This window comes from Pinus tabuliformis, chromosome J (assembly GCF_031772625.1).
Source record: "Pinus tabuliformis cultivar Carrire ecotype Pingquan chromosome J, CPIR1, whole genome shotgun sequence".
Taxonomy (NCBI): Eukaryota; Viridiplantae; Streptophyta; class Pinopsida; order Pinales; family Pinaceae; genus Pinus; species Pinus tabuliformis.
The window spans coordinates 1,523,196,389-1,523,222,454 of NC_142295.1; the positions used below are offsets into that span (position 1 = coordinate 1,523,196,389).

General features: G+C 37.4%; 1 protein-coding gene across 1 annotated transcript in view; it reads left to right on the forward strand.

The window, feature by feature from the left end:
* FIE (Transducin/WD40 repeat-like superfamily protein) overlaps positions 1 to 24,691 on the forward strand; it is a 57,079-nt gene extending 32,388 nt beyond the window's left edge. The window contains exons 9-13 of the mRNA XM_089379725.1: positions 8,214 to 8,273; positions 22,928 to 23,024; positions 23,685 to 23,748; positions 23,903 to 23,962; positions 24,157 to 24,691. Of these exons, the coding sequence (XP_089235851.1) occupies positions 8,214 to 8,273; positions 22,928 to 23,024; positions 23,685 to 23,748; positions 23,903 to 23,962; positions 24,157 to 24,214 (339 nt within the window). The 3' untranslated portion in view covers positions 24,215 to 24,691. The remainder of the gene's footprint in view (positions 1 to 8,213; positions 8,274 to 22,927; positions 23,025 to 23,684; positions 23,749 to 23,902; positions 23,963 to 24,156) is intronic.
* The last annotated feature ends 1,375 nt before the right edge of the window (positions 24,692 to 26,066 follow it).

A 26,066-nucleotide genomic window follows, 5' to 3' on the forward strand; every position in this document is an offset into this window, starting at 1 on the left:
TTTTATCATAATGTAATAAATTAGAATGTATCATATATGCTTTATGATTGCACATATTTCTTAAATTCCTAATATATATATATATGTATATATATATATATATAGATATATATATTCGCGTTTCCCTGTTTCCAAAATTTGGGGAGGTCGCGTTTTGTATCGCTTCCCGTTTCGAAAACTCGTACCCGTTTCCTCGTTTCGTGCAACCTTGATGAGAATCTATCGAAGAAGGAAGAAGAAAATTTGCATTTAAAAACTCTGAATCAAAGATTATTAGAACAAATAAAAAATAAAGAGAAGGATACTAAGGACAAAGTCGATGATTCAGAAAATGACAAACTTTAACGTCTAAGGAATCATAAACAAGCCCTACTTACGTTAATTAAGAAGATAAAAAGTATTAAAGTCTCCAGTCATTTCGGTCCAAGTTGAAGATAAAGGAATAAATACCGATCCAGTCAACATCACAACTCAAGAAGAAGAGAGATCTATAGAAGTTAAAACATAATAAAAATTGCAGTTCAAATGATGGACATTCCAAATGATGATTCAGTAGCCAACTCAATAACAATAACACTTGAAGGAAACAAGAAATTGCCACTGACATGATAAGGGAAAGTCCAACAAGAATATATCCTTATCTACATCTGAATCACAGAAATAGATATCTCAATCAATCTACGAATCTGTATAACTTAGAACATAAACAACAGATTTATGTTCCCAAGAAAACTGAAGTTTGCAGAATCCAATCCTATGACAACAATTCATTACAAAATTCCAATGACCAAAAGATTCCACAGAAAATTAATCTAGGATGGTCAGATCCGTTCTTAGTTCGATAATTTTATTTATCCCTCCAGGGATCATATCGTCTTGTAACAACGAAGATGATAGTTCTGTGACGACTTGAAAATGAGATCAAGGCTTTTCTTTAGTAAGCTTTGAGGACAAAGCTTTTTGAAGAGGAAGGCAACGTTATGAATAAAAAATATATATAAAATAATACAAATAATGTAAAACAATAATGATAATATATAATGATTAATTAGTAATTAGTTAATGAAAAGGTATGGCCTTAAGGACATAACCATTAGTGAAGAGGTACCTTCCTAGGGTATATAAGTAGGGTCTCACCCTCATTGTAATCATCTCATATCAAATCAATTCTTATATAATATTCAATACACAGTTATTTGTCCTACAATGGATGTTTACGTCTTCGAAGTATTTTGAAGGTTTCTGCTATGTATAGGAACTTTGTTCGTTACAGTGGCAACCCTATGGCTATCTCCGAGAGGGTTTTCAATGCACCATGGTGCAAATGTCCCATGCGCCTATGCCATTGGTCCCCAAGGTCTCGACCCTGCTCATGGCCCTCCTTACTGCTATTCAAAGCCACGACTCTCTCAAACTATAGCGTGTAAAGGTTATTCACCCTCGCACCGATCTGCGTCATGGATCCAGAATTTAAGGGCCAAAGGAAGGCTTTTCCTCTGTTGAAAATGACCTCATAACCCTTGTCCTCTAGGGTTGAACAGAAACAAGGTTCTTTTCAAGGCCTGGAACATAGAGGACATCCTTTAGATGAAGAGGGTCACCAAACTCCCTCTCAAATTTGACAATATCCACACCCTTGGTCAGATACCTGCCGTCATCTCCTAGCTCAATATGGAACTACATGCCCTTCTCTATCAACTGGCTGAAGTATTCCTTGTTCCCAGTCATATGGTTGGATGCTCCACAATCAATGTACCATATGTTGTTGGCTATTAAGCTTGCCATGCAAGCTATGAGCAAGAACTCCTCAAACTTGGAATTGAAATCGTCCACTTTTGTTGATGCTATCACTTGGTCCTTTTTGGAACCTTTCTTCCCCTGTGGACACTTGGTGGCGTTTTCTCCAAATTGATGGCACTGGAAGCATTTTATTTTGTTGAGATCCTTCTTCTCCTTCTTGTCTTTGGAGCTGGACTCAACCACTCTTGCACCCTTCTTGCCTTTAGCCTTGCCCCCTTTGCCAGCTAGGGCAAGTTCTCCTCTTCCTCATGCTTAACACAGTCACCCCACAACCGTTCCCAGTTTGGAAGCTTCTCTCTACAACTCACTACGTCTTGGAAGTTGTCCCATGATTTCTGAAGCCCTAATAGTGCAAGGCTCACCAAATTTGCTTCAGATTTTATCTCTTCCACACCGGCCAACTCGTCCTTTGCTTGGGTTAACCTGGTGAGATAAGAAATCATGGGCTCAGAGTTGCCCATCCGGATGTTTCTTAGTTTGTCCTTAAGCACGAGTTTTCTGGCTTCACTAGAGCCTTGGTAGAGGTTTAAAATAACTGTCCACATATCTTTGGCAGTCTTTTTGCTGAAAAGATGTGGCACAATATGGTCTTTAACTCCCTCAAGAATGATCCTTCTTGCTGTGGCATCATTCTTGTTGTGTTGAGTCAATTGTTGGTAGTTGGTGTGGTTGGTGGGTTCTCCACAAACTCCTTCACAACCTGCTCTCAAGCACCACTGTAATGCTCTACTTCCATGGGTAGAAATTCATTGCTCCCTCAGAACTGTGCTCTAGTCTCAATGGTAAGAAATCCTACTAGTCGAGCTCTTCAAAAACCCTTGCCCACTGGTTTAACTGGCGAAAACTGCACTCTAGGGACTAGAAGCCCTAATGCAACCCTTTAGCTCTGCTGTGCGTTGAGCTATTCCTGAGGTCGAAAACACGATGTTGGTCTTCACTCAGAGACGTGGCGGTGCTACCATGTTTAGTTTCCTTAAAACTCAGCGAGCTAATCTGTAAATTTTTACTAAGATTTCAAACTGAATTTTAACTTTAATTCACAAATATGCTAAGTTTACAAACTATCATGCAGCAAAAATAAGGAACAAATGAAGAGAAACATACCAGAAAACAATACACAACAAATTTATGCAGGATATCCCAACTGGGGAAAATTTACAAACTTGGTGGCTTCTATTAGGCCGTTTCAGCAAAAATATTGTTCGGAACATTTTTATAATGAAGGGAAAGCTTCCCTTGTTTCTACAAATTCCTCAATAACCTGATACACCCTCTCTTAGCCTCTCGGCACTGTCAGACTGCGCACTGTACAAACTAGTACGACTTCGTACAAGCTGAGCGCGGCCTCTTCTGCGCCGTGAACGCGGCCTAGTTGAAGTTTATGCTGGCTGGAAAAGATCTGAAGCTGTAACACCCTTTCTTTCTGCCTATATCTATGCTGATCTGAAGCCCAGGTTTGCTGAAACCCCAGCCTGAAGCCTCTCGGCCCAGTCATACTGCGCACTGGTGAACTCATACAGCTTCATACAACCTGAACATGGCCTTTTCTGCACACTGAATGCGGCCTAGCTGAAGTATACGGTGGCTGGAAAAGTTTTGAAGATGTAACGACCTTTCTTATTGGATGTATCTGCGTTGATCAAAAGCCCTGGTTTGTTGAAACCATAGCCTAAAGTGTTCTCTTCTTGCTGCTTCTTTGCCACCAAGTTCTTTAGTGCATAATGACCAAGTTCTGCGCCTTTTTCCTTCTTAGAAGTTGATCAGGGCCCACCACTGCCATGAATGGCCGAGATTAAATCTCCTTGGGTGGCTGAGATCAATCTAATTTTTGACTATTGGAAAATTCAAAATTTTGTAAGTCAAGAATAATAGAAAAAATGATTTCTGCTCCTTGGTCCCACTTGTGGGTCACTCTGCCAATTTAGTGCACCTGCTCTATCTGGCAGAACCCTTCCTTCTCTAACTTCATTTAACAAATGTCAAGCTAAAATAAAGCTCTGTAACAAGGTACATATATGGCAAAGGTATCCATGAACCATTAACGCTGGATGCTGAACTCTTTAATGTCGAGTTCACCTCATACAATGCCCATGCACCGTTGATGCTGAATGGTGAACTTTGTAATGTTGATCTCACCGCATATAATATTGACAAACATACGGTGGAACTTAACACCAAAATTTGTGTTGGAAAATTTGATGTTATTAGTGACATTGAAAATCCTAAAGCTTTAGAACTCTTCAACAAAGTTGTTCACCCAATTTTTTCAATGGTTGGTCTCTGTTTTTTCACAAAAGATAATTAATGCCTGTCTTGCTTTAGGTGTTATGTTTGGGATTATGGGATAGATGATAATGCTTTCCTTAGTCAACAAATATTATAAAAGTCAGGATGCCATCTTTAGCTACAAGCTCCTTGGAGTCTATGCGTTTCTTGATAATTTTAAATTCTACGTTCATTCTAATTTGTTAACTCAACATTAAGAAAAAGGGAGTTCTCTTAAATTGAATCTTCTAGGTTCCTCATGGAATGTTCTTGTGCATCTTGTCCACAAGAGAGAAATTTCTGTGAAGCGTAATGTTGTAAACATCTTTGCTGTGCAACCCAATCATCTGATTAAGTACCTAGTTTTATCCTTTTTATTGTAAGAGATAAAAATTACTTTTCAAAAATTACTTTTTAGATAATATCTCGAACTACTTTGTGCATTTTCACACTGAACATGTACGGAAGTTACTGTATGAGCTATATTCCTCAACATAAGTATCTTGCAATCCATTTTGTTGTCAAGACCATTGATTGACAACAAATATCAGTCATACCCCAAACCTCCTGTGTCCTTGTGAACTGTACATGTTTCACACTCAAATAACAATAGAGCTTTTTTGCTACCTCATTTTCCCCGAGGTAACCCTTGTTGAGAAATGGTACCAAGGAAGTGTTTCCTAGTGCTTTGTGCCTAGCCTAGGAAAAGTGGTAAAGTGAACCCCTTGAAGCAAAGTGTACATGTATTTTATAACATAAAAGTGAGTTTATGAGAAAAGTTACTTTATGTGTTATAAAATACATGGTACACTTTTATGTTATTAAAGTGACTAGGGGGTCAATTAATAAAAAGTGGGACTTGATCAAGAGAGGCTAAGATGTAATCTCAGCCCTTGATCTTAGGGATGGGTATTTCTTTTCATTATGAGAAAAAAAGGGGGAGATGGGCTTCATGTGTGAGATTGGAGAAGAGAAGGATAAGGAGGCTGAGTACCAAATACCAGTAGGAGAGTATAGGTATAGTAGGTGAACAACAAAGGAGCAGCTACAAGCACAATTTTCTAGGCAAGGAACAGGCATGTAAATATGAGGAGCTTTTCAGCTTTTATTGCAGGTGGTCAGGTCGAGTTTTTTGAGGCAGACAGGTCAAGTTCCAAGGGATGTCAGGCTGCATTTATTGCTGTCAGAGGCAGCACGATTTTCAAGGAAACTGGGAATAGAAATCGAGGGAAAGAGATCACATTTATTGTAGTCTGCCAGAGCTGCAGACCAACACGATTTTTGAGGGCCCTGCACATATTTTGAGGCAGAAAATTAACACACAAATTTGTGCAGCTGGCATGAAGTTCAATGGGGCTGAGATATTGATTTCTGAGTGATCCTGGGCATGAAAAATGAGGAAAAATGTAGTCTGTTGGTGCACAGAAATCAAGAAGCTGCTGAGGAACAGCTACAACACATTTCCCAAGGAGATCTGAGAAAAGAGATCAGGGAGATAAGTTAACTGTTTACTTTTATTTAATGCTATAGCAAAATTCTCTTAAGAAAAATAAAATCTCCCTTCGTTACTGGTTTTCCCTTCAAGGTTTTTTGAGAGTCAGCTTGACCAAAACTTTTGCTTCCAAATTTCACAGTGCATTCACGGGGATGCATCCACCAGGGTGGGGTGCATATACTGCATGCTTCCCACGTACCTAGGATGGGGAGATAGTCGGGGAAACATTTCCCCACGTCCACCTTTTTGGGAGACGTGGGGAGACACATGGGGAAACATTTCCCCATTGTGGGGGACACGTCTCCCCAAAAAGGGTGCTTCTGGGCACACCCCCTCAAAAGGGGGATGCCCAGAAGCACACCCCCTCAAAAGGGGGATGCCCAGAAGCACACCCTTTGAGTTTCAAGTACTTTTTTGTGGCGAAGCCTAATATTCAAGCCCATGGTCCTATTATTGCTATGTAATTCATGGTAATGTTAAATTCTTAAAGTAAAAGTGGCATTCTCCTTTATTTTTCATTTTCATAATGAAAGATAAAGGAGAATGCCACTTTTACTTAAATTTTTAACATTACCATGAAATGACTTGGGATGTTCGAGAGTGGTTCCGACCTCATTGGATTTCATATTGAGAAAGTAGAATTTTAGATCTCACTCAAAATCCAGCAAACTTAACAGTTTTTCAGGATTTCAGGATCAAGGGGGATTGTAATGTTTCCATTGGATTTAGTCATGTACAAGGGTATGGAACTAGTATTTAATCAAAAGCACCAAGCCCTCTATGTACCTTGATGTTAGTGGCATTGGTTGTTGAACTCCTCTATCATGACCCTACTAAAAATATACCCATCACTCAAACAAAATTTTGACTTGACATGCTACATTTTTTCTATCTTATTTTAATGGTTAGAGGGTGACATTGATGATGAAGATCAAAATATACATAATGATTTTGATGATATGTAGGTATTTGTTGTAGCATGATTTTTTTGGATGCTAGAGGCCATCTAGAGCATGTTTGTTGATGTATTTTCAGTTCAAAGATGGATTGCACACGGTGCTATTTTGGTTATGTGCACCCTTACATGCTATATAAATGAGAACTTTTGTTTATTTGTGTATAAATGGTTTGGATTCATATAGATGCGCGTGCACACACACACACACATATGTTCCACCAGTTCTCGGTTTAGAGGGCTTTCCAGTTCGATCATTGGTTTGGTTCCAATACATTGGTATCTATATAGTCTATTTTTCTTAGTACTAATTAGATTCCAGAATGATGAATGAATGATAAATTTAATTTTTAAATCAATGTAAATTCTATAATGATGAATGATGAATATGGATCAATGTATTCCATTATTGAATCTCTTGGTGTATGGAAGAATGATGTATGTACAAGTATGAGCAATGAATATGGATCAATCTATTTCATTATTTAATTCAATTATGTATGGATCAATATATTTATGCTTTCATTATTGAATATGAATTTGAATTATATATATCTATATTGAAAAAAGAATGTATACCTTGACGTCTCCCTGTACCCCCTAAATTTCCCTAAAATTTGAGGGTACTCCCACACATCCCCCTTGTGCGTCTCCCCGCACCTGCGTCCCCCCATCCCGGAGTCTTGGTGGAACATTGAAATTTCATGAATGTTTGTGTGGTTTCTCAGCAAATGTGAAAAGTAGAGTAAATCTCGTGTTTTATTTTGAGATTTAAATTCAAGTTTATATGAGCTTCTAATCATTATGGGAAGGGCATTAAATTTGATGTGAAAATGAAATTTGAAACCGGGTGGGATTTACAGTCAAAATTTCTACAACCCTAGCAAAGGCATTCCAATCTTTTTGTATCATGTTACTGAAGGAAAGGCACAACAAGACTAATAATCATGGCTAAGCTAATAAGTTTCTAACTAGGCTGGTAAGTTTTACCTGAAAAAGGTTGATCCTGCTGAATCAAATTTTGTAATTTTCTTTGAATCCTGCTTAATATCTGTTTGCATTGTTCAATTTTTTGAGACATCCACACCATAGGAGATGCATAAATAACAGATAATTTGACCTGGTTGGATAATGTTCCATTTCATTGTCATCTATCTTTGGTGATCACCCTAGCTGGTTTGAATTAATTTCCTTTATTTTTCATTGAGCATCCCCTATTCCATTCCTGCAAAGTTTTTATTTATATTTTTCCCAACTACACTGAGATCTTAGGCCGGGGCCAGCCTCAATGGAAGAACGATCTGCCTACCTGTAGGATTCTGTCACCGTTGTGCCAGGCTTGCTCAAGCCTGGATGCACTGTGAGACAGTTTTTATCCCCCTCAGGTGGCTCCCACTCTCAACCTCTTTCCATGAAATTTGAATCAGTGACCTGATAGGGACTAAGACCCACACAAACCAACTGATCTACACTTCATGGGTTAATGCACTCCTGCAAAGTTATTGAAGCTATATTCTTTTTTCATTTGTTAGTAATAAGTACTCACATTATGACATATAAATTGTGGTAAGTTTTGAAGTATATATTTGTTGTTAATCATCCAATAGAGAAGGGTAAAGCAACAACAGGAACCCAATTTTTCTTGATGTTACTTGAATGCCATAATTTATCATTAAAATTGACTTTTCTCTCTTGCAGAGTGTGGACAATGAAGTAGTTTTGTGGGAGCCTTACAGCAAGGAGCAAAGTACTAGTGATGTGAGTTTATCTTATCCTTTGGTTATCATTTAATGGTACCATTGAATGTTTAGCCATCAGAGGTTTGGTTGAAATTTTCTTCGTAGACGGCCAAAATTAGAAAATGGTTTTTTTAGAACTACAAAGGCCAAAATATGCATTTAATTTTCTTAATTCATGTTATATTGGGTTATTCCCTAAACAATGAAGCCACTGATATTCTGTCTTGATTACAATAAGATGGTAATATGGTGGTAAAAGCACTTAATGACATAGTAGTTGTTGTTTTGTGGATATTGGTTGAATTAATGTTTGGCCATACATTTTGGTAAGCGTGTTATATTTTATTTTGAAACGTTTTCACTCAAGGCACTTTTACTAGTTTTGATGAATATTAACAACCTTGTAATGTTTCCTAGTTTGAGTTCTTCCTTGTTAATGAAACACACTTTTGAGCGTTTTTCAAGAAAAACGTTTTTCATTAAAAAGTAGTTATTTTACAAATGATTTCTCATCCAAATTCGCTATGTTAGTTCTACCATATATAGTGTAGATGTAGATGCAACCTAATTCTAACAGGTCTGTTAAGCTAATGTGGTGCGTAATAATCTGATGAAAGATATGTTTAAATAAAAGAAGGTTAAAGAATATTGCCATGAGAGCTTCATGGACTTGAGTTACGACACTTAAAGTTGACTGCTATAGAATATTGATAATAATTCAGTCCTAATGGTTGATGTGAAGAATAACAAAATGTCCCGTAAATAGTCCTAATCAAAAAAATATGTTGGATCCTATAATGTGCAAAAATATATCAAATACATAATGATAATAATAATAAATAATAACAATAAAATGAAGTGACACATCCTAACTAAAGGACATGACTTATCAAGCCTTGTGACTAGTCAGTGCTGTAAGTACATTGTCAAATGACATTGCATCATATCATTCATTCAATATTTATATATTTATTTGTCCTTTATGAATTTTGACTTATTGCTTTTCTTATATTGGGTATTTCTTAATAAATGAACTTTGTTCATTTCATTGTTATCTGATCTGGGTTTTGTCCCACATCCAAATTTTTTCATTTTTTTTGATGCACAATTAGGCTTTCTCCACCCTCCTTTTTTCAAAAATTCTCTGATCCCTAGGTGTTTGACCAAAAGAACTGGTCCTTGGCCATTTAAAGAAAAAAACAGATGCAGATTCGAAGAAGAATCTTTCCACTGCAAAATTGAAGAACAGAACCAGAAATCAAGTTTCAATTCTATTGAAACAAAGGAGATCCGCCAGTTAAGGATTCATCTATGTATGTACAATGATGAGCATACACTCCAACAATGTTATCACTCTATTGTTGTCATGGGGTCGATATTGTTAATTTGGCAGCTCAGTGACAAATTCCAACAATGGGACTAGATTCCTCTTTTCGAGAGGACCAATTTTGACTATCAAAGCACTCAATTTGGACGAGGGAAATTGTATTTTTGAATTAAAAGCCCACATGTGCATATTTGATTAGGCGGCCCTAAAACAATTTGGACGCCCTTGGAAGGTTATAAATACAAGTGACCGCAGCCTCAATTGGTCATCATCATGAGACATTCTTCTATTCCTTTCTTTGCTTTGGCTTGCATATGTCTGAGGCAAGTTCGCGGAGATTGGTAGGCATAGGTTCGAAGCTTGCGCGTGTTTCTAGGGTTTTGGGTCACAATCGTAGGTTTGTCAAAGACAAACTTCAATTGTAGTCGTAGGCTTGTAAGCTCACGGGAGCGACTAGAAGCTCTCAGTCGCACGCATGACTCTTCTTCCATGCGACTGGAAACCAGGGTTTGGCTTTTTAGTTGATCATAGATTTTGCTCGTTGATCGCAGGATTCGACAGTCGATTGTACACTGTGACAGTTGATTATAGGCCTCTAAATCAGGGTTTTGAGTATTAGCATTGTTGGGTTTATTTCATGGATATTGTTTACTTGATTTTTGCTGGATAGGTTTATGATTGAAGATATGGATTATTATACTCTCATGTGCTGAATCATTCAATGACGATCTAATAGGAAGAAGAATTTGAGAGGGTTTTCACCATAGTGAGTTTTGCCCTGGTCTCTGACCAATCTTGGTGTCTCTATTTGTGAATGCTTTTCTTCTATTGTTCCTTTATGTTCCGCTACATTGATGATGATATTGTTCTTTCTACATAGTTGCATATGTTGTTGAATAATGATGTAAATCTGAATACTATTATGATGTTATGGGGTGAATTTAATTTGGAAACAAGGAAATGCAATTATCAAAGCAAAGAACAATATAGTCCTAAGAAAAGTTAAAATGGTTTCAGAGCTTGGTTGAAGAAAAGTCATTGAAGATCACCCCTATGAAGATACCATTGATGGAAGCAAGAGAAGATGGTGGAGACCTAAAAGAATACTAGGGTTTGAAGGTAACCCGAGATAATTTGTGTATTAGTGTTTGATAGATATTATGAGGTTAGGGTTTGAGAGAAACCCTAGTTTATGGCAATGACTTGAGATATGCATTCTAGAAATAACATTAACATGGTTTGAGGTTAGGGTTTGAGAGAAACCCTAGTTTATGGCAATGCCTTGAGATATGCAATCTAGAAATCCCATTAACATGGTTTGCCTTGATATTTGATGATTTTCCTTGATGACAATGCTATGTGAGCATAGTAATTTCCAGTGACTAATATTGATATTCAATAATGTTTTTGTATTGGCCTCATTATTTTTGGCACATTGGTTGAAGTATGTGATTCAGTATGATGTAATCTCACAATGATTGGATAGAATCTGCATGACTCATTCTTGGTATATGAATGAAACTTATATGACTTGTCCCTAATGTATCCATTCATATTTTGTGGCATAAATGATTCATAAGGATGGCTTGATAAAGGATGATTGTATAGTTCTTGGTAAATAAAAGGTTGTTGTAACTTGATCCAAAGAGTTTGTCATAGTGATATTGGCCGAAACTTTTATGATTTTGATATTAGCTTTGATTTGGAATCTAAGGCTTGATAAGTTGACTTAGTTAATTTAATTGCACAATATTGATTTGTGTAAGGCTGAGCATATTGGTTTGGTCAAGTGTTATGTTTGCAAAAAACATTATATGAAGCATGTTTCTTGAGCTTGGTATGTCTGTATTGACAACCATCTCGTGAAGCTAGGAAGATGTGCTGATCCAAACCTCTACTTCAAAAGTGGTCCAAGGTATGACTTTGATTTTGGTTTTATATGTTGATGGTCTATTCTTGATAGGTAATGAGCCTCTGATGATCAAAGTAAGAGGGAGATGGCCTCTGAAGTTTGAAATGAAGAATCATGGCATGATGAATTACTTTCTAAAGTTTGGAAAAGAAAAATCTATGTCGTGAAGCTATTGAAGAGTTTGTGGAAAGTGGAAATGCAAATCCTTGGACACTTTGATTGAATTTCAAGAAGTTATGAAGAGATATTGTTGAACTTGCCTTGGCAACCAGCAATCGATTGAAGCATTGATGTTCCGTGTGAACACCCATTTGTGTATATATATATATATATAGAACAACTTGAGTGAATTCATGATTGGGCCTCTTCATACATGTTGAGTTGTCGCCGAGCACACTTCGAGATATTTGCATGGGATGATCGATTTTTGGTTTGAGACATTCTTCCTGTGATATGTGACTACATAGATATACTGATGTTGTTTGGATCGTTATTGATGAGATGAGCACATCTGGGTGCTGCCTTAGTAAGATATCAACCATGATATTTTTGGATGAGAAGTTCATTGCTTTAAGCACGCCCGAGGTTGAGTACGATGTTGCTAACAATGCTAGTTGTGAGGATGTTGAAATATGTAACTAGGTTCGATCTTCATAATGACATGTGTAATCATGATTTTATGTAATTAATGTAAAGAAGAAAAATAAAATTATTTTGTAATGCTTGAGTCATGGGTTTTATGCTCAAGGAATTTTTATAGTTAAAACTTCCATTGTGAGCTATTAGGTTGGTCTTTAAGCTAAGTTACCAGGATTCAGATACGGATACGGATACGGATACGGATACGGATCCGGATCCGCTAGTTTTTTGAAAATCTAAGATCCGGATACGGCAAGGATACGTCACGTACAATATATATATATATATATATAATTTTTAAAAGCACCTTAGAGCTAAAAATTCAAATACTCCATGAAACCATCAAACACTTTTAGAACATTGAATGATAAATATGAAGATTGAATGATAAATGCTATTTAGATCCATTTGATGATCTGTAAATGTATTTAAATTTAAATAGCATTGCACCCTAAATACATTAAATTTTAAATACATTAAAATTAAATTTAAATACATTAAAATTTAAATAGTCAAATATTAATATAAATTACTAAATATTGTAAATATTATAAATTATAATGATTTAAATTTATATTTGACATTTGTACATAATATATATTATATATTATATATTACATAATTTATATTTGACATTTGTAATTAAATTTATATTTGTACATAATATATATTATATATTATATATCACAAAAAATGAATATTAAACATTTGTACATAATATATATTATCCTATGCATAAAATTAAATTAAATACACAGTCTACACTACGATATATCACAAAAAATGAATGAAGTTTGAAATGCGTTTGAAACTCTGCAAAGGCTTTCTCAGATTTCGGATTGTGGAGATGGAAGACGTGGCCTTAGTCTTCTGTCATAACCAAATCGGCATCTTTGCCCACCTTCTTCAGCGATTCGTAATAGAAAACACTGCGATCTGTCAGCGGATCCTTCTCCGCGACAAATACGAGAATATGAAACAGAATGTCTGAGCTCGCCCGGCGTGTGAGACCAGAGGGTTAGAATATTGATGCGCTAATTGGATTTAATATTTCCTAGAAACAAAAATGCAGATTAAATTTTGGTTCGCCAGTCAAACTTTAATATTGTACAAACAGAATATGAAACAGCATGGCTGAGCTCAGGTTCGAACAGGGGACGTCTAGTTGTTTTGTGCAAACAAAATATCAAACAGCATGTCTAACATCAGATTCGAACCGGAGACCTCTAGTTGTTTGGTGCAAACGAAATATGAAACCCGGTGACTGTCTGCTGCCTGACTGTGTGCGGGCGTGAACAGTGTCAGTGCTGAGTGTCACTGTGCTGCGTGCAGGGAGGCCAGCAGCATGAGCAGAGGTGCTGCGTGCAGGAGGAGCACATTATAACATATATTTGACCACATTATAATATACATGTAAAAAAAATATATAACCTACACCGACAATCGAAACCTAAACCATTTCCGGCAGCCGACAATATATAACCTGCAATCGAAATCGAAACCATTTCCGGCGGCCACCAGCGGGATCCGTATCCTGGGAAAATTTGCCGATTCCAAAAACTGTATTTTATAAAATACGTATTTTAGCCGTATTTTTGGTGTATCGTATCCGGATCCGGTTCAGATCCGTGGATCCGGCAATATTCCTCTTGCCTCTGCCGTATCCGGTAACTTAGTCTTTAAGTCATAAAGTCTAGGGAGTCGATGTCATGTATTGAAGACATGTTACATATTGTAAAAAGAGAAATTATGAGTCATTAACCCTCCGAGACCTTGTCACAAGCATTTGTTCAGGTCGACCTTCCAAAGGTGCTAGAGACCTTTCTAGAAGCGGATGTTGGCCTAAACCCTTACACAAGTCAACCTATTTCAAGGAGCATATCACTATATATAGAAATAGCTTAACCTTACTTAAAATACCATTCGATCAAGCATCCAAGATAGAGAAGGAAGTGCGAGAAACACCAAAGAATAAGCTCATCACCAAGCGAAGAAAGGAGGATCATAATCGAGTTAGTTCTGATTTGTTTTGGGCCAATATACTTCACACGTGCGAGGAGAATTGGTGCCATCTGTTGCAGAAGAAGCCGAGGCTAGCACAGTCATCCTAGAGGCCGAATTAAGGAAGAAGACAAGGTATTCATCAAGCCAAATTGCAGAAGGAAGTCTTACTATCCAAGTGAAGGGAATCAAGGTACAAAATTTGGTCGAGATCCCTCACACGTGTTGCAACTAGGGTTTCTGAAGAAGCTGAGAGTTGTAGGTCTGATTCAAGAGGCCGAAAATCTGAAGGGTAGTCGAGATTCAAAGGAAAACAAGTAGTTTGACTAGTGTTGACTCAAGAAGGAAGAAGTTGATCTTAGAAGCCTTGTGACTTGGTCTTGGTAGGAAAAATTTGTTTGGTTTTTCCTCTCAAATTGGAGAGATTTTGGCCCTAGCTGATCGTCTACATCTTGCGTCTTTTATCTTACTATTGTTTATAGTTATGGTTTGGTAGCTGTTTGATGAAGAAGAATAATCTAAGTCAAAGAAGAATCTAATCTAAAGAAGTAAAAAGTATTCACAAGCAATTATCCTCAAAGAGAAATCACCTAATTATGCCTTAGATTTCTCAACTAAGGTGACAAGTCTAGGAAGGGCAACTAATCAAGGGACACTCAAGCATTTAAGGACCGAAACTCTAGAAGGGAAACTAATCAAGGGACACTCAAGCATTTAAGGACCGATACTCTAGAAGGGAAACTAATCAAGGGACACTCAAGCATTTAAGGACCGAAACTCTAGAAGGGCATCAAAGCAGATCTAGAAGATCATCTCATCCTAAAAATCTTTTTGAAGTCAAAATCTACAAGGAAGTGTCAAAACCCTAGATCAAAGAAGTCTACAACAAAAGAAGTATTGGGATCCTCGCTCCAGTCATCATAAAAAAAGGACCACAAAGACCTTATCTCTACTCAAGTTGAAGAGATCCACAAATCAAAGTAACATGATGTCTCCTCATCTAAGAGAAGCAAGATCAAGGATGCTGTCATCATCATCAACAAGGACGTTGTCATCATCATCAAAAAGTTCTAAGGTGATCTCCCTCTCTTTAGAGCCAAGGATCACTCTTGAAGAAAACTATCTTCATCAAGGAGAAGTTTTCTATTATCTATATCATCATCAAATTCAAGGAGGTAGCAAGTTGAAGAAGCATCTTCACAAGTAAGTATATTTATGTCTACATCTGAATCTATCAAAATGTCTTTTTGTAAGGAAAGCAACAAGTTGGTTGGGGCTTCAAACTTTCTTGCATGGAAGAAGAGGACAAATTTGAATCTCATTGAAAATGAGGTCATGGAACATGTTAAGGGCTCAATCACCAAACCTCCAAAAGAAGATGCTCAAGCACTTGCAAGGTTTATGAAAGGGGAAGTAAGGGATCAAAGGATTCTCATAGAATCTGATGCAGGAGCATCCAACACCCCTAGACAAAGGGAGGAATCCAAAGCAAGCAAACGTGGACCAGGGGAGAAAAACAGAGAAAAATATGTTTTAAAGCAGATAAAACAGATTTAAAGGATGAATTGGATAAGTCTCTCGAAGACTTGTTACTATTGTTATCCGCCATGTGTTGTATGCATGCATGTAATGAGAGCTTTAAGGGCTTTTTGTTAGAGGGTTGATTGGATCCTTCACTTGCAAGGTTTATGAAAGGGGAAGTAAGGGATCAAAGGATTCTCATAGAATCTGATGCAAGAGCATCCAACACCCCTAGACAAAGGGAGGAATCCAAAGCAAGCAAATGTGGACCAGGGGAGAAAAACAGAGAGAAATTTGTTTTAAAGTAGATAAAATAGATTTAAAGGATGAATTGGATAAGTCTCTCGAAGACTTGTTACTATTGTTATCCGCCATGTGTTGTATGCATGCATGTAATGAGAGCTTTAAGGGCTTTTTGTTAGAGGGTTGATCAGATCCTTCATAGTGATCTGATCCAACACTTCTATTATATATATGTGATTGAACCTATGTGTTCAAGGGGGATAGAGAGCATAGAATAGGAAACTGTGTAAGCTGAGAGTGTTTACAATGTAGCCAGAGGAGAACCCGTTCTAAGGCTTCGATGCCTTAGTTTTGTAATCTTATGCTTATAATAAATAGATGTGTTCTGTGAATTCCGCACGTCTGTATAGTTACCTTTGTTCGTGTTGTGGTGCGTGTTATGTGTCGAATGATTTAAAGTCGTTTGACTGCATGTTGATCGACCATCGACCACTGTAGGGTCGATGGCGATCCAGAAATATCAATGGATTTTATGCATGCTTGACAGATCTGGCAGAAACCTGCGTTTAACGCAAAAACCCTTCAAATGACGGAAGACTAGTTAAAAGAGGAAGCGGTGAGAATACTCAGGAACCATTGGATCTCTTAAGATCAACGGTCCTGATCCATATCGCATCGGTGGAACCCATCATAACTATATCGGAAGGCCTTTGTAATAGAGCGATGGTGAAAAGCGAATTAAATCACAACCGTCAGATCTGGAGTCCAGATCGACGGCTTAGATTTGATCGGCGGTCGCATATCAGAAGAGTAGAGGGATCGGAACAATGTATACGCCGACGACCGATGGCGATATCGCCGATGAGGCATATCGGCGATCGGAGTTGGCAGCAGTCGGCGATCGGGCCGTCAGAAGGATGTCAGCATCGGAGTATTGCCGTAGAGCGATAACCATGCGGACCCATTGATTATATAAACACGCCTATATATATTTTGATATCCGGTTATGGATCTGAAGCGGAGTTTTATGGATTTCCCGTGTATTATGTAATATTTGTTGTGAGGGTCCCGATAGTGAAAAGGCCCGACTATTGAATGGTTTAAGGGCTTAAGGCCTAAACCCCATATGTATGCCTCTGATGGTGGAAAGACCCGATAGTGGGTAAAAGGCTCCGATAGTGTTGTAAGTCCATGGTTTAAAGGCTAAGGCCTAAAGCAAATAAAGAAACGCTTCCGATAAGGCTTAATGGGCCATAACCCACAAGCCTCAAGGTCTATTTTAAGGGAATTGGGATTTTGGTTAACCCCCAAAATCTCAACCCCATGAGAATCCATCAAGGATCCCCTTATTCCATATGTATCTAAACTCAAAGCTTCAAAAGAAATATATGACAAACTAGTAGAGTTGTTTTCCGTAAACACCGTAGGAGAAGTTATCTCATTAAGGCAATAACTCTACAAACTAAGGATATCAAACGAAGAAGGAATAGACTCATACTTTATGAGGATATCTGAAACAAGGGACCAACTTCAAGATTTGGGAGAAATAATGTCTGACAAAGAGATGACCACCGTAGTACTAAAGGCACTACCAGAGGAATGGGGTAACTTCACATCAAGCATTTATGGGAAGAAGGAAGCTACTCCATTCAAAAATCTATGGTCACTGTGTAAAATTGAAGAAACCAGGCCGAAGGCAAAAATTGATGTAGGATCAAGTGAGCAAAATCAAGCATATGCTACAATGACAAAAAGTAAAAGAAAATTTGGAAAGTTTGGTCCTCAGAAAAAGAAGAAGAATATGGACCTTCTACCATTTGATAGTGCACATGGTCCTCAAGCCAATGTTCATTTCTTTTAGAAAAATACTCTTTTTGATTTCGAGATTTGAAAAAAAGAAGCAAGGATAGATTTGAGAAGTGAAAAAAAATACCTTTAGTCACCTCCATGCTCCTCCAAAAGCCAACTCCTCAATGCTGCTCCAATGATTGCCAAAGAAGCTCCTCACTGTTGCTCCAATGATTGCCCAAGAGGCTCTTCATTACTGCTCCAAAAACCAACTCCAACTCTTCACAAACTCCTCACAAATGCTCACACATGAAATGAGATAATTGTGAGGAAATGTGAGGGGGTTGGTAACTTTTATAGGCTTTGGAGAGGGCAAATGCATTGAGGAAAACCTTAAACCAAAAAAAATTAGCTTTCAAGTTCGACTTTGCCGCCCTTTTTCGTTGTGGACCGACTTGCCTTGGTTATGACGGGCTCGGTTGAGCCGGCCGGTCCATTACCAAATCGGCCTTCGAACCAGTTTTTGTACCAAGTTGGCTCGGGCAGGGTCTGGCTCAGTCGGCCAAGCCGAGTCCGATTCAGACCGATATGGTTTTAAAACACTGAAGGAAACATGACATGAAGAAGTCAACATGGCATGAAGGAAGGCCAAATATGGACTAATGGATCACTTTCCAATAAAAGGAATGATGGCATGACTCATGGATGAAAGTGATGGATGGTTTGTGCCCTACAAAGAAGTCCCAAAGATGTAGACTCTATGACAAAGAAGAAATTCATGACATCAGAGGAAGGAGTTCTACAAGCTACTGGAAGTCCCTATTCAAGAGGGACCTTGGTCAAGTTCCTAGTTAAAGAGGGAGCTTGGGCACATTCCTTTTTAGAGGAATGGGTACATTCCTTCAGAGGAATGGGTACATTCCTTCAGTGGAATGGGTATGTCCTCCCTAAGTTGAGAGGGAGAGATAGACACATCATTCTTGTCTTCACTTAGGAAGATAGAATGGAGGATTGGGTAAGCATATGATATCTGATATATCTTTGAGGATGTGTTAGGGCATCCAAGATAAGAGTAGTCACAAAGGACAAATATTCTTTGAGGATTGGGAATCTAAGATAAGAATAGTCCTAGTGGAACATACTCTGGGAGAATTCGGGTAGGGTATGTTCTGAGAGAGACAATGATGAGGGTGTCTATACATCATTGGTCTCGCCAGCATTGAACTCTAATCTTGTGGAGAGATATAGCAGTTAGTCAAGGCCTTGCTATGTGACAATGCTGGATGATGTGATGCTAAACATATAGGTTACCAATCCGACTCTTCTTATGAGAATTCTTCAGATTGAGAATGTCCAAGTTTTATGTATGGATTATGAATACCTCCCTAGTTAAGAGGGAGTGTTGAAATATGTAACTAGGTTTGGTCTTCATAATGACATGTGTAATCATGATTTTATGTAATTAATGTAAAGAAGAAAAATGAAATTATTTTGTAATGCTTGAGTCATGGGTTTCATGCTCAAGGAATTTTTGTAGTTAAAGCTTCCATCGTGAGCTATTAGGTTTGGTCATTAACTCATAAAGTCTAGGGAGTCAATGTCATGTATTGAAGGCATGTTACATATTGTAAAAAGTAGTGTTCGCGTCCCTCGGGGTCGGGTGCACACACCCTTCGCACCCCACGCACCCGGGACGAGGAGTCTATTGGGGGTGCATTTCCGCACGCACCCTTTTTGGGGAGTCTTGGGGAGATGCAAGCGGGTGCGTTTCCCTAGTGTGGGTGACGAGACTCCCCAAAAGGGGTGCGTTTGGGTGTCCCCCCTCAAAGCTTCAGTATCTAGTATATAGTATATAGCTAAGTCACATGACACGAGGACACAACGACCCCGGAAACAGGACACGAGGGACACGAGGTTCACAGTGCAATGTGAATTGTTCATGTTATAATTTTTGTTATTAACTTCAAACAAGTTTGATCATGTTCAAACTTCACATAAGGTAGGTTATGAACTATAAATTTATGTGTTCAAACTTCATTGTTGACCAGAGCATTAATCGAGCTTTTACTCCCTTTAGATCTCGAAGGTGTAGTGAGCAATGAGCACATGATGGGGAGCTGGGATTTTTATTTCAACACACGATCTATATGTGGTCACTCGTGTCTAATTAAGTTAAGTTTCATAGGCTATAACACGGCTTACAAGAAATTTAAGTGCTCCAAGCTCTCAGCAAAGCATGCTAACGCTCGTCTCTTACATCTCCAGGTCCATGTCGATGTGAAGTTGTGAGCATTGTGCTTGAATTTAATGGAATTCCTCACACTGCACAACAAATTGGATTCTAGCGACGAGCAAACTCAACTTCGGTGGCGAACAATGACAAAAAAAACCCAAAAATAAACCATGTTGCAGGTTTTAAATGTCACTTTTCATGGGACACGTGTCCTAAGAAGCAAAAACGTTAGGGCACATTTTCGACACATCCAAAACACATGTCTCAATTGGAGGACACGAAGAAAAACATTTTTGACATGTTTTAGGGCGGTTTTTGTATCCGACACATGAAATATGGGACACGAGACCTTGAGGGACGTGTCCTGTGACTTAGGTATTTACTATATAGTAATATACTAGTATGTTTTGCTTTCAATTTAGATTATAGAATGATAAATGATGAATCTAATTTTTAAATCAATGTAGATTGTAGAATGATGAGTGATGAATCATATGGATCAATGCATTTGAATATTACATTATTGAATCTCATGGTATGGATGAATAATGAGTATGTCATGTGAATGATGTATGTATCATTATTTAATTCAATTATGAATTTAAATTTTGTGTGGATCAAATTTCAATTTTCAATGTATTGGTATCCATATTACTATTAGTCTATTTAATATTTGTGCTTTCATTATTAAACAATCAACATGAACTTGAATTATATATATATAATTATGTACCTCGACGTGCCCTCGCACCCCCGAAATTTCCCGAAAATTTGAGGGTACTCCCACATGTCCCCCTTGTGCGTCTCCCTGCATCGGAGTCTTGATGGAACATTGGTAAAAAGAGAATTTGTCACAAGCATTTGTTCAAGTTGGCCTTCCAAAGGAGCTAGAGACCTTTCTAGAAGATGATTTCGACCTACTTCCTTACACAAGTCGACCTATTTCAAGGAGCAGATCACTATATATAGAAAGAGCTCGACCTCACTTAAAATACCATTTGATCAAGTATCCAAGATAGAGAAGCAAGTGTGAGAAACACCAAAGAAGAAGCTCATCACCAAAGCGAAGAAAGGAGGATCATAACCGAGCTAGTTCCGATCTGTTTTGGGCAAATATACTTCACAAGTGCGAGGAGAATTGGTGCCATTTGCTGCAAAAGAATTCGAGGCTAGCAAAGTCATCCTAGAGGCCGAATCAAGGGAGAAGACAAGGTATTCATCAAACCGAATTGTAGAAGGAACTCTTTCTATCCAAGCAAAGGGAATCAAGGTACAAAATTTGGTCGAGATCCCTCACATGCGCTGCAACTAGGGCTTCTAAAGACGCTGAGAGTTGCAGCTCTGATTTAAGAGGCCGAAAATCTGAAGGGTAGTCGAGATTCAAAGGAAAACAAGCAGTTTGACTAGTGTTGAGTCAAGAAGGAAGAAGTTGATCTTAGAAGCCTTGTTACTTGGTCTTGGAGTGGTTGGTAAGTCGAGGGTCTTTGGTCTTGTCTTGGTATTCATCACTTGAAGTTTCTATAAGAAGAAGAATTCGTTTGGGTTTTCCTTTCAAATTGGAGAGATTTTGGCCTTGGTTGATCGCCTACCTCTTTTGTCTCTTGTCTCATTATTGTTTATGGTTTGGTAGCTGTTTGATGAAGAGGAACACTATAATAATCTAAGTCGAAGAAGAACCTAATCTAAAGAAGTAAAAAGTATTCACAGGCAATTATCTTCAAAGAGAAATCACCTAATTATGCCCTAGATTCCGGGTTGAGACTAAGCTCTCCGACGTGGTTTTAGGTTGAGATGTGCTCTCTGATGTTATTCTGGATTGAGATAGGCTCTTCAATGTTGATGTGGGTTGTCGAATTGGCTCCCCGCTCATGTTTCCCGGGTAGTAGTATTGGGCTCCCCACTAGCAGTGATTTTGGGTGGTAGCAGTGGCTCCCTGATGAATAGAGGGTTGTAGAATGCATTCCCCTCTAATATCAAATTCTTATTCTTTTAGATTCGAGAATGTTAAGCATATGAGTAGGGACAATAGCAGAGCTTGACTCAGAGCTCTCTAAAAAATTTCCCTACAATCTTCAAGATCAAATGATAAGTATTTCATATTTTTTTTCATCTGAAGGCACCTCTCAAGGTAGAGTGCGTTGATACTACTCTTAAGTTTCTTCTAATGTATTATGTATATCATCAGATTTCAGACTTCACTCTTGCTCTCAAACTTGTGTTATTCAAAAGAATAGAAGATCCTTATATGTGACCTAACAAAATGAATATTTTCTTTCAGTACATGTACATTCACTGTTCAGTGCATCCAGAAAATTCTACTCTTCATGTTGCTTGTCAGGATAACAAAATTTTTAAAGGAACTTTCTTTCATGATGCATTCTTTCCACTACACTTTGTAGGGTGCCAAAATGTTGGAAGGAGTCGGTGCAAAGTTTCAAGCAATGATCTGATTTTGGGTGATTCAATTTATGGGAGAGTTGTTGCAGAAAGCTAAATAGATCAAGATTTAGCAAGTCCCATATAGTAGTTTTTCTTTTCCATGCTTCCAGGTTACTTGGAGATGCTTTTGACATACACTAAGTGCATTCTAAGTTGCATCAAAATTTTCATCTTCGTTTTATTTCAGAAGCAAGTATTTATATGAAAATTGTTTTGAAATTTGTGGCCAGTGGCAATAATATCTGAGTGCAGCAGTTTTGTGAAATGAATTATAATTAGAATATCAATTCCTGACAAGGTACATTCAATCTATTAATTACGAACTTATATTGTTGGAATTATCCTACACAGGTTTTCCCACTCCCTTTTTATCGTATTAAAATAATAAATGCCATTTTTTGTGTGCCTCTTACGCAATGTTGTGTTTTTTGACATGAAGCTATTTCTAAGCTGAGACATCCATTTTTTTTCTTTTGCTGCAACTAGATTGTAATTATTTTACTAAAATTTGAAAGGTTTGGTTGATTTGTCCTGTCTGCAAGGTGTACTAATATTGAATGGTGATGGCAGGGAGTTGTGGACATCCTGCAGAAGTATCCAGTGCCAGAATGTGACATTTGGTTTATCAAGTTTTCATGCGATTTCCACTTTAATTCTATGGCAGTTGGTAAGGCAGTCCAGTCCATGGAACATTCAACTATTTAAGCACACATTAAAGATCTTTCTTACTCATTACTGCTGCTGATTTTTCTTTTCTGTTGCCTCTGCAAAACGAGCAATAATCATCTTCCTTATCTTGCTAATCAAAATTGGTTGATCAGAATTCACACTAACAAGTTGAGAGTAAAGTGTGACTGTATGTTCTCTATCAATATATGTTAGGTCTGTCATAGAGATTTCAATGATTGGATAAATTTTTTCTTGGGTAGTAGATACTATTTCTGATGAAGCTTGGGATTGAGTTTAGCATCTGAAAATGGTAGTGAAAATTAGAAGCGATTTGACAATGAAATTAGGATTTCATGGTTTGAAAAGTGAGCGATTTATGATCATCCATCGAACCACTCTTATTCCTTGCTTTTTAAACAATTTTGCTTCCTGATTGAACTTTTTGTCACTTTTCACTTGTTTCATTCTTGGACGAATGATTGTGCAGCCCATCTAGTGCTAAATACAGTAGTTTCAAACTTTCAATGGCGATACAAAAGATTTAGATCAGCTGACTTAACAAGCTTCTTTGTGTCAGGCCTAAATACAGTAGTTTGAAACTTTCAGTGGTGATACAAAAGATTTAGATCAGCTTACGTAACAAGCTTCTTTGTGTCAGGCAACAGGGAAGGAAAAGTTTATGTTTGGGAATTACAGTCAAGCCCTCCTAATTTAATTGCCAGGTGGAGTTCTTAAATCTCAGAATATTTGTTATATCTACTGCTTATTCACATTCCTAGTAAGATTTAAGATCCATCATTTTTTTAAATTTGTAGATTGTTTAAGGTAGAATTTTTCATGAATATTTGTGGTGATATCCTGTTTGCTTTAAAACAGGTTATCACATGCACATTGCAAACATCCTATTAGACAGACAGCTGTATCTCATGACGGAAGGTTTGCTGCTTTCCTAATATCATAGGGAGAAGACTTGTTTGGTTGCTTCCCCTTCCCATTGCTTGCTGCAATTGTTTTGATTTTCTGTCTTGTACAACCGTGTCTAAATTGTTTTTTTATATCCATGAATAAGAATTGGCCTTGCTAATGTACACGCTTACTAATTATTGTTTTACCTCCTTTGAGGAGCACAGTACCATTCTCTGCTGCTGTGACGATGGTAGTATGTGGCGCTGGGACGTGGTTCAGTAAAATCAGCAATTTCCTGGCTGAATGTGCATTCGTATATGTTTCAGATATTTACACCTGCACACTAATGGCTTTGATTGTTATTAGCTTCTGGTTGATGTTGTGGAAAATCCTGGCTTTAGCCAAACTTTTTGTTTTGCCAGAATAGTCAACAGAGTTTTCTGTTTGCTAGAATACAGCATGCCCGTTTTTATAAAGCTACACTTTGCTGGACATTTGAAATTAGTATGCTCCCCAGGGCCTTGTGTTCATAAAGATGCCTTCAATGATTCAGTTGTTATTATCATCTTTAATGGAGGCAATGGTCTATTCACATCAGATAGTTGATGGCCACATGAGTTGTTTATACAAGTCGTTGTTTTATGAGAGAACCTTCTTCATATGAATTAAAGGTATCGATATATGTATCATGTGGTGATAAGCACATGGAAAATATAACTCTCTCAGTAATTTGAAAAACCTAGGATGTTGTTCTGGCAAGCTTTCTCTCTTTGTTTTTTTCTTCTTTTCTCATCAGTATGTGCAGAAACAGCTATAAATATTTTAGTGGCGATCTTTTTATTTGTGATTATCCTTTTTCGTATCCATATTCAGATATTGTTAAAGCGCATAACTCCGAGAGTTGAGGAAGATTTACATAATCCACCCATTTGAGAATGTCAGAATTGCCAGCAATGTCTATTTGCAATGTTCTACATTGTTTGTTACAGTTTTCATGGCTTTTTTATGTTGATTTTTTTTCTATTTGATATAGATTCTAGAAGCATACAATCTTATTTGATCCTTTTCCCCAAGGACAAGAGTCTAACGATTGAAATTTCCTTTAAAGGGAGCTTTGACATGACTTACCAATTATTTTGCATTACTCTTCAATCCAAGCATTCTTATTACATATATTATTTACTGTAGGATGTTTTTCCGAAGTTATAAAATTGTATGTGATGATTTTGTTTAATGACATAAAATTGAAATAACCACTGGATGCACCAAAAAGAAAGGTTCTGTCATTCTATGCCTTCACTTCAGAAAATGGCAAATTAGTTGGATATAGTATCATTTGACGCAGAGTGCATTGGATTTTTGCTAGTATATACATTCATGACTTCTGATAATTTATTTTCAAAAGTAGGATCCAGGTGAATCCACTAAATTCAATGAGTTGAGTCATGAATCCAAGTGCCCCAAAGTCCTTAAAAAACATTAATTTTCTTTTGGAATCTGCATCACTAAAGTTTTCAGAACTCTAATCACAAGGGAGTCACATTTGTGTAAGAAGGTCCTGGCTGAGAAATTACTTTGTTTGTATTGTATTGTTAAAGCTTTGAGTCTGGCAAAAATTTCTTAAATAAGCATGCAATTTTTAGACAACAATATCAGAAGATCAGGAAACCGGAAACATGGACGTATTCAAAGTTTAAAATTATATATTTAAAAAAGAAAAGGAAAACTGTCATGCATTTTTTAAATGACAACATCAGAGGTTCATAAAACCAGGAAACATAGATGTATTCTAAATTATATATATATAAAAAGACGTTTTAAAATTGGTTGACATAAAAGATAAATGTTTTTACCAACGCACTTCTTTTCTCTTTTAAATGGTATTTCTTAGCCTTTAGATATCTATGGATAATAAATTTTATATGCAGAGAGATTGAAATATGTACTTCTAAGACAAGTGCTGATTTACTATGTAATATGGATGTATCATGGTCTAATGCAAGTTTCTTGTACAGATTTTGTGAGCCATACAACGGTGTAGAGTCCAGAAATTTCCAAAAATGTGTATTAGTGAAGCAAATAATTAACTCTGCAGAAGGCCCTAGCTTAAATACAACCTAAGTGCCATTACATG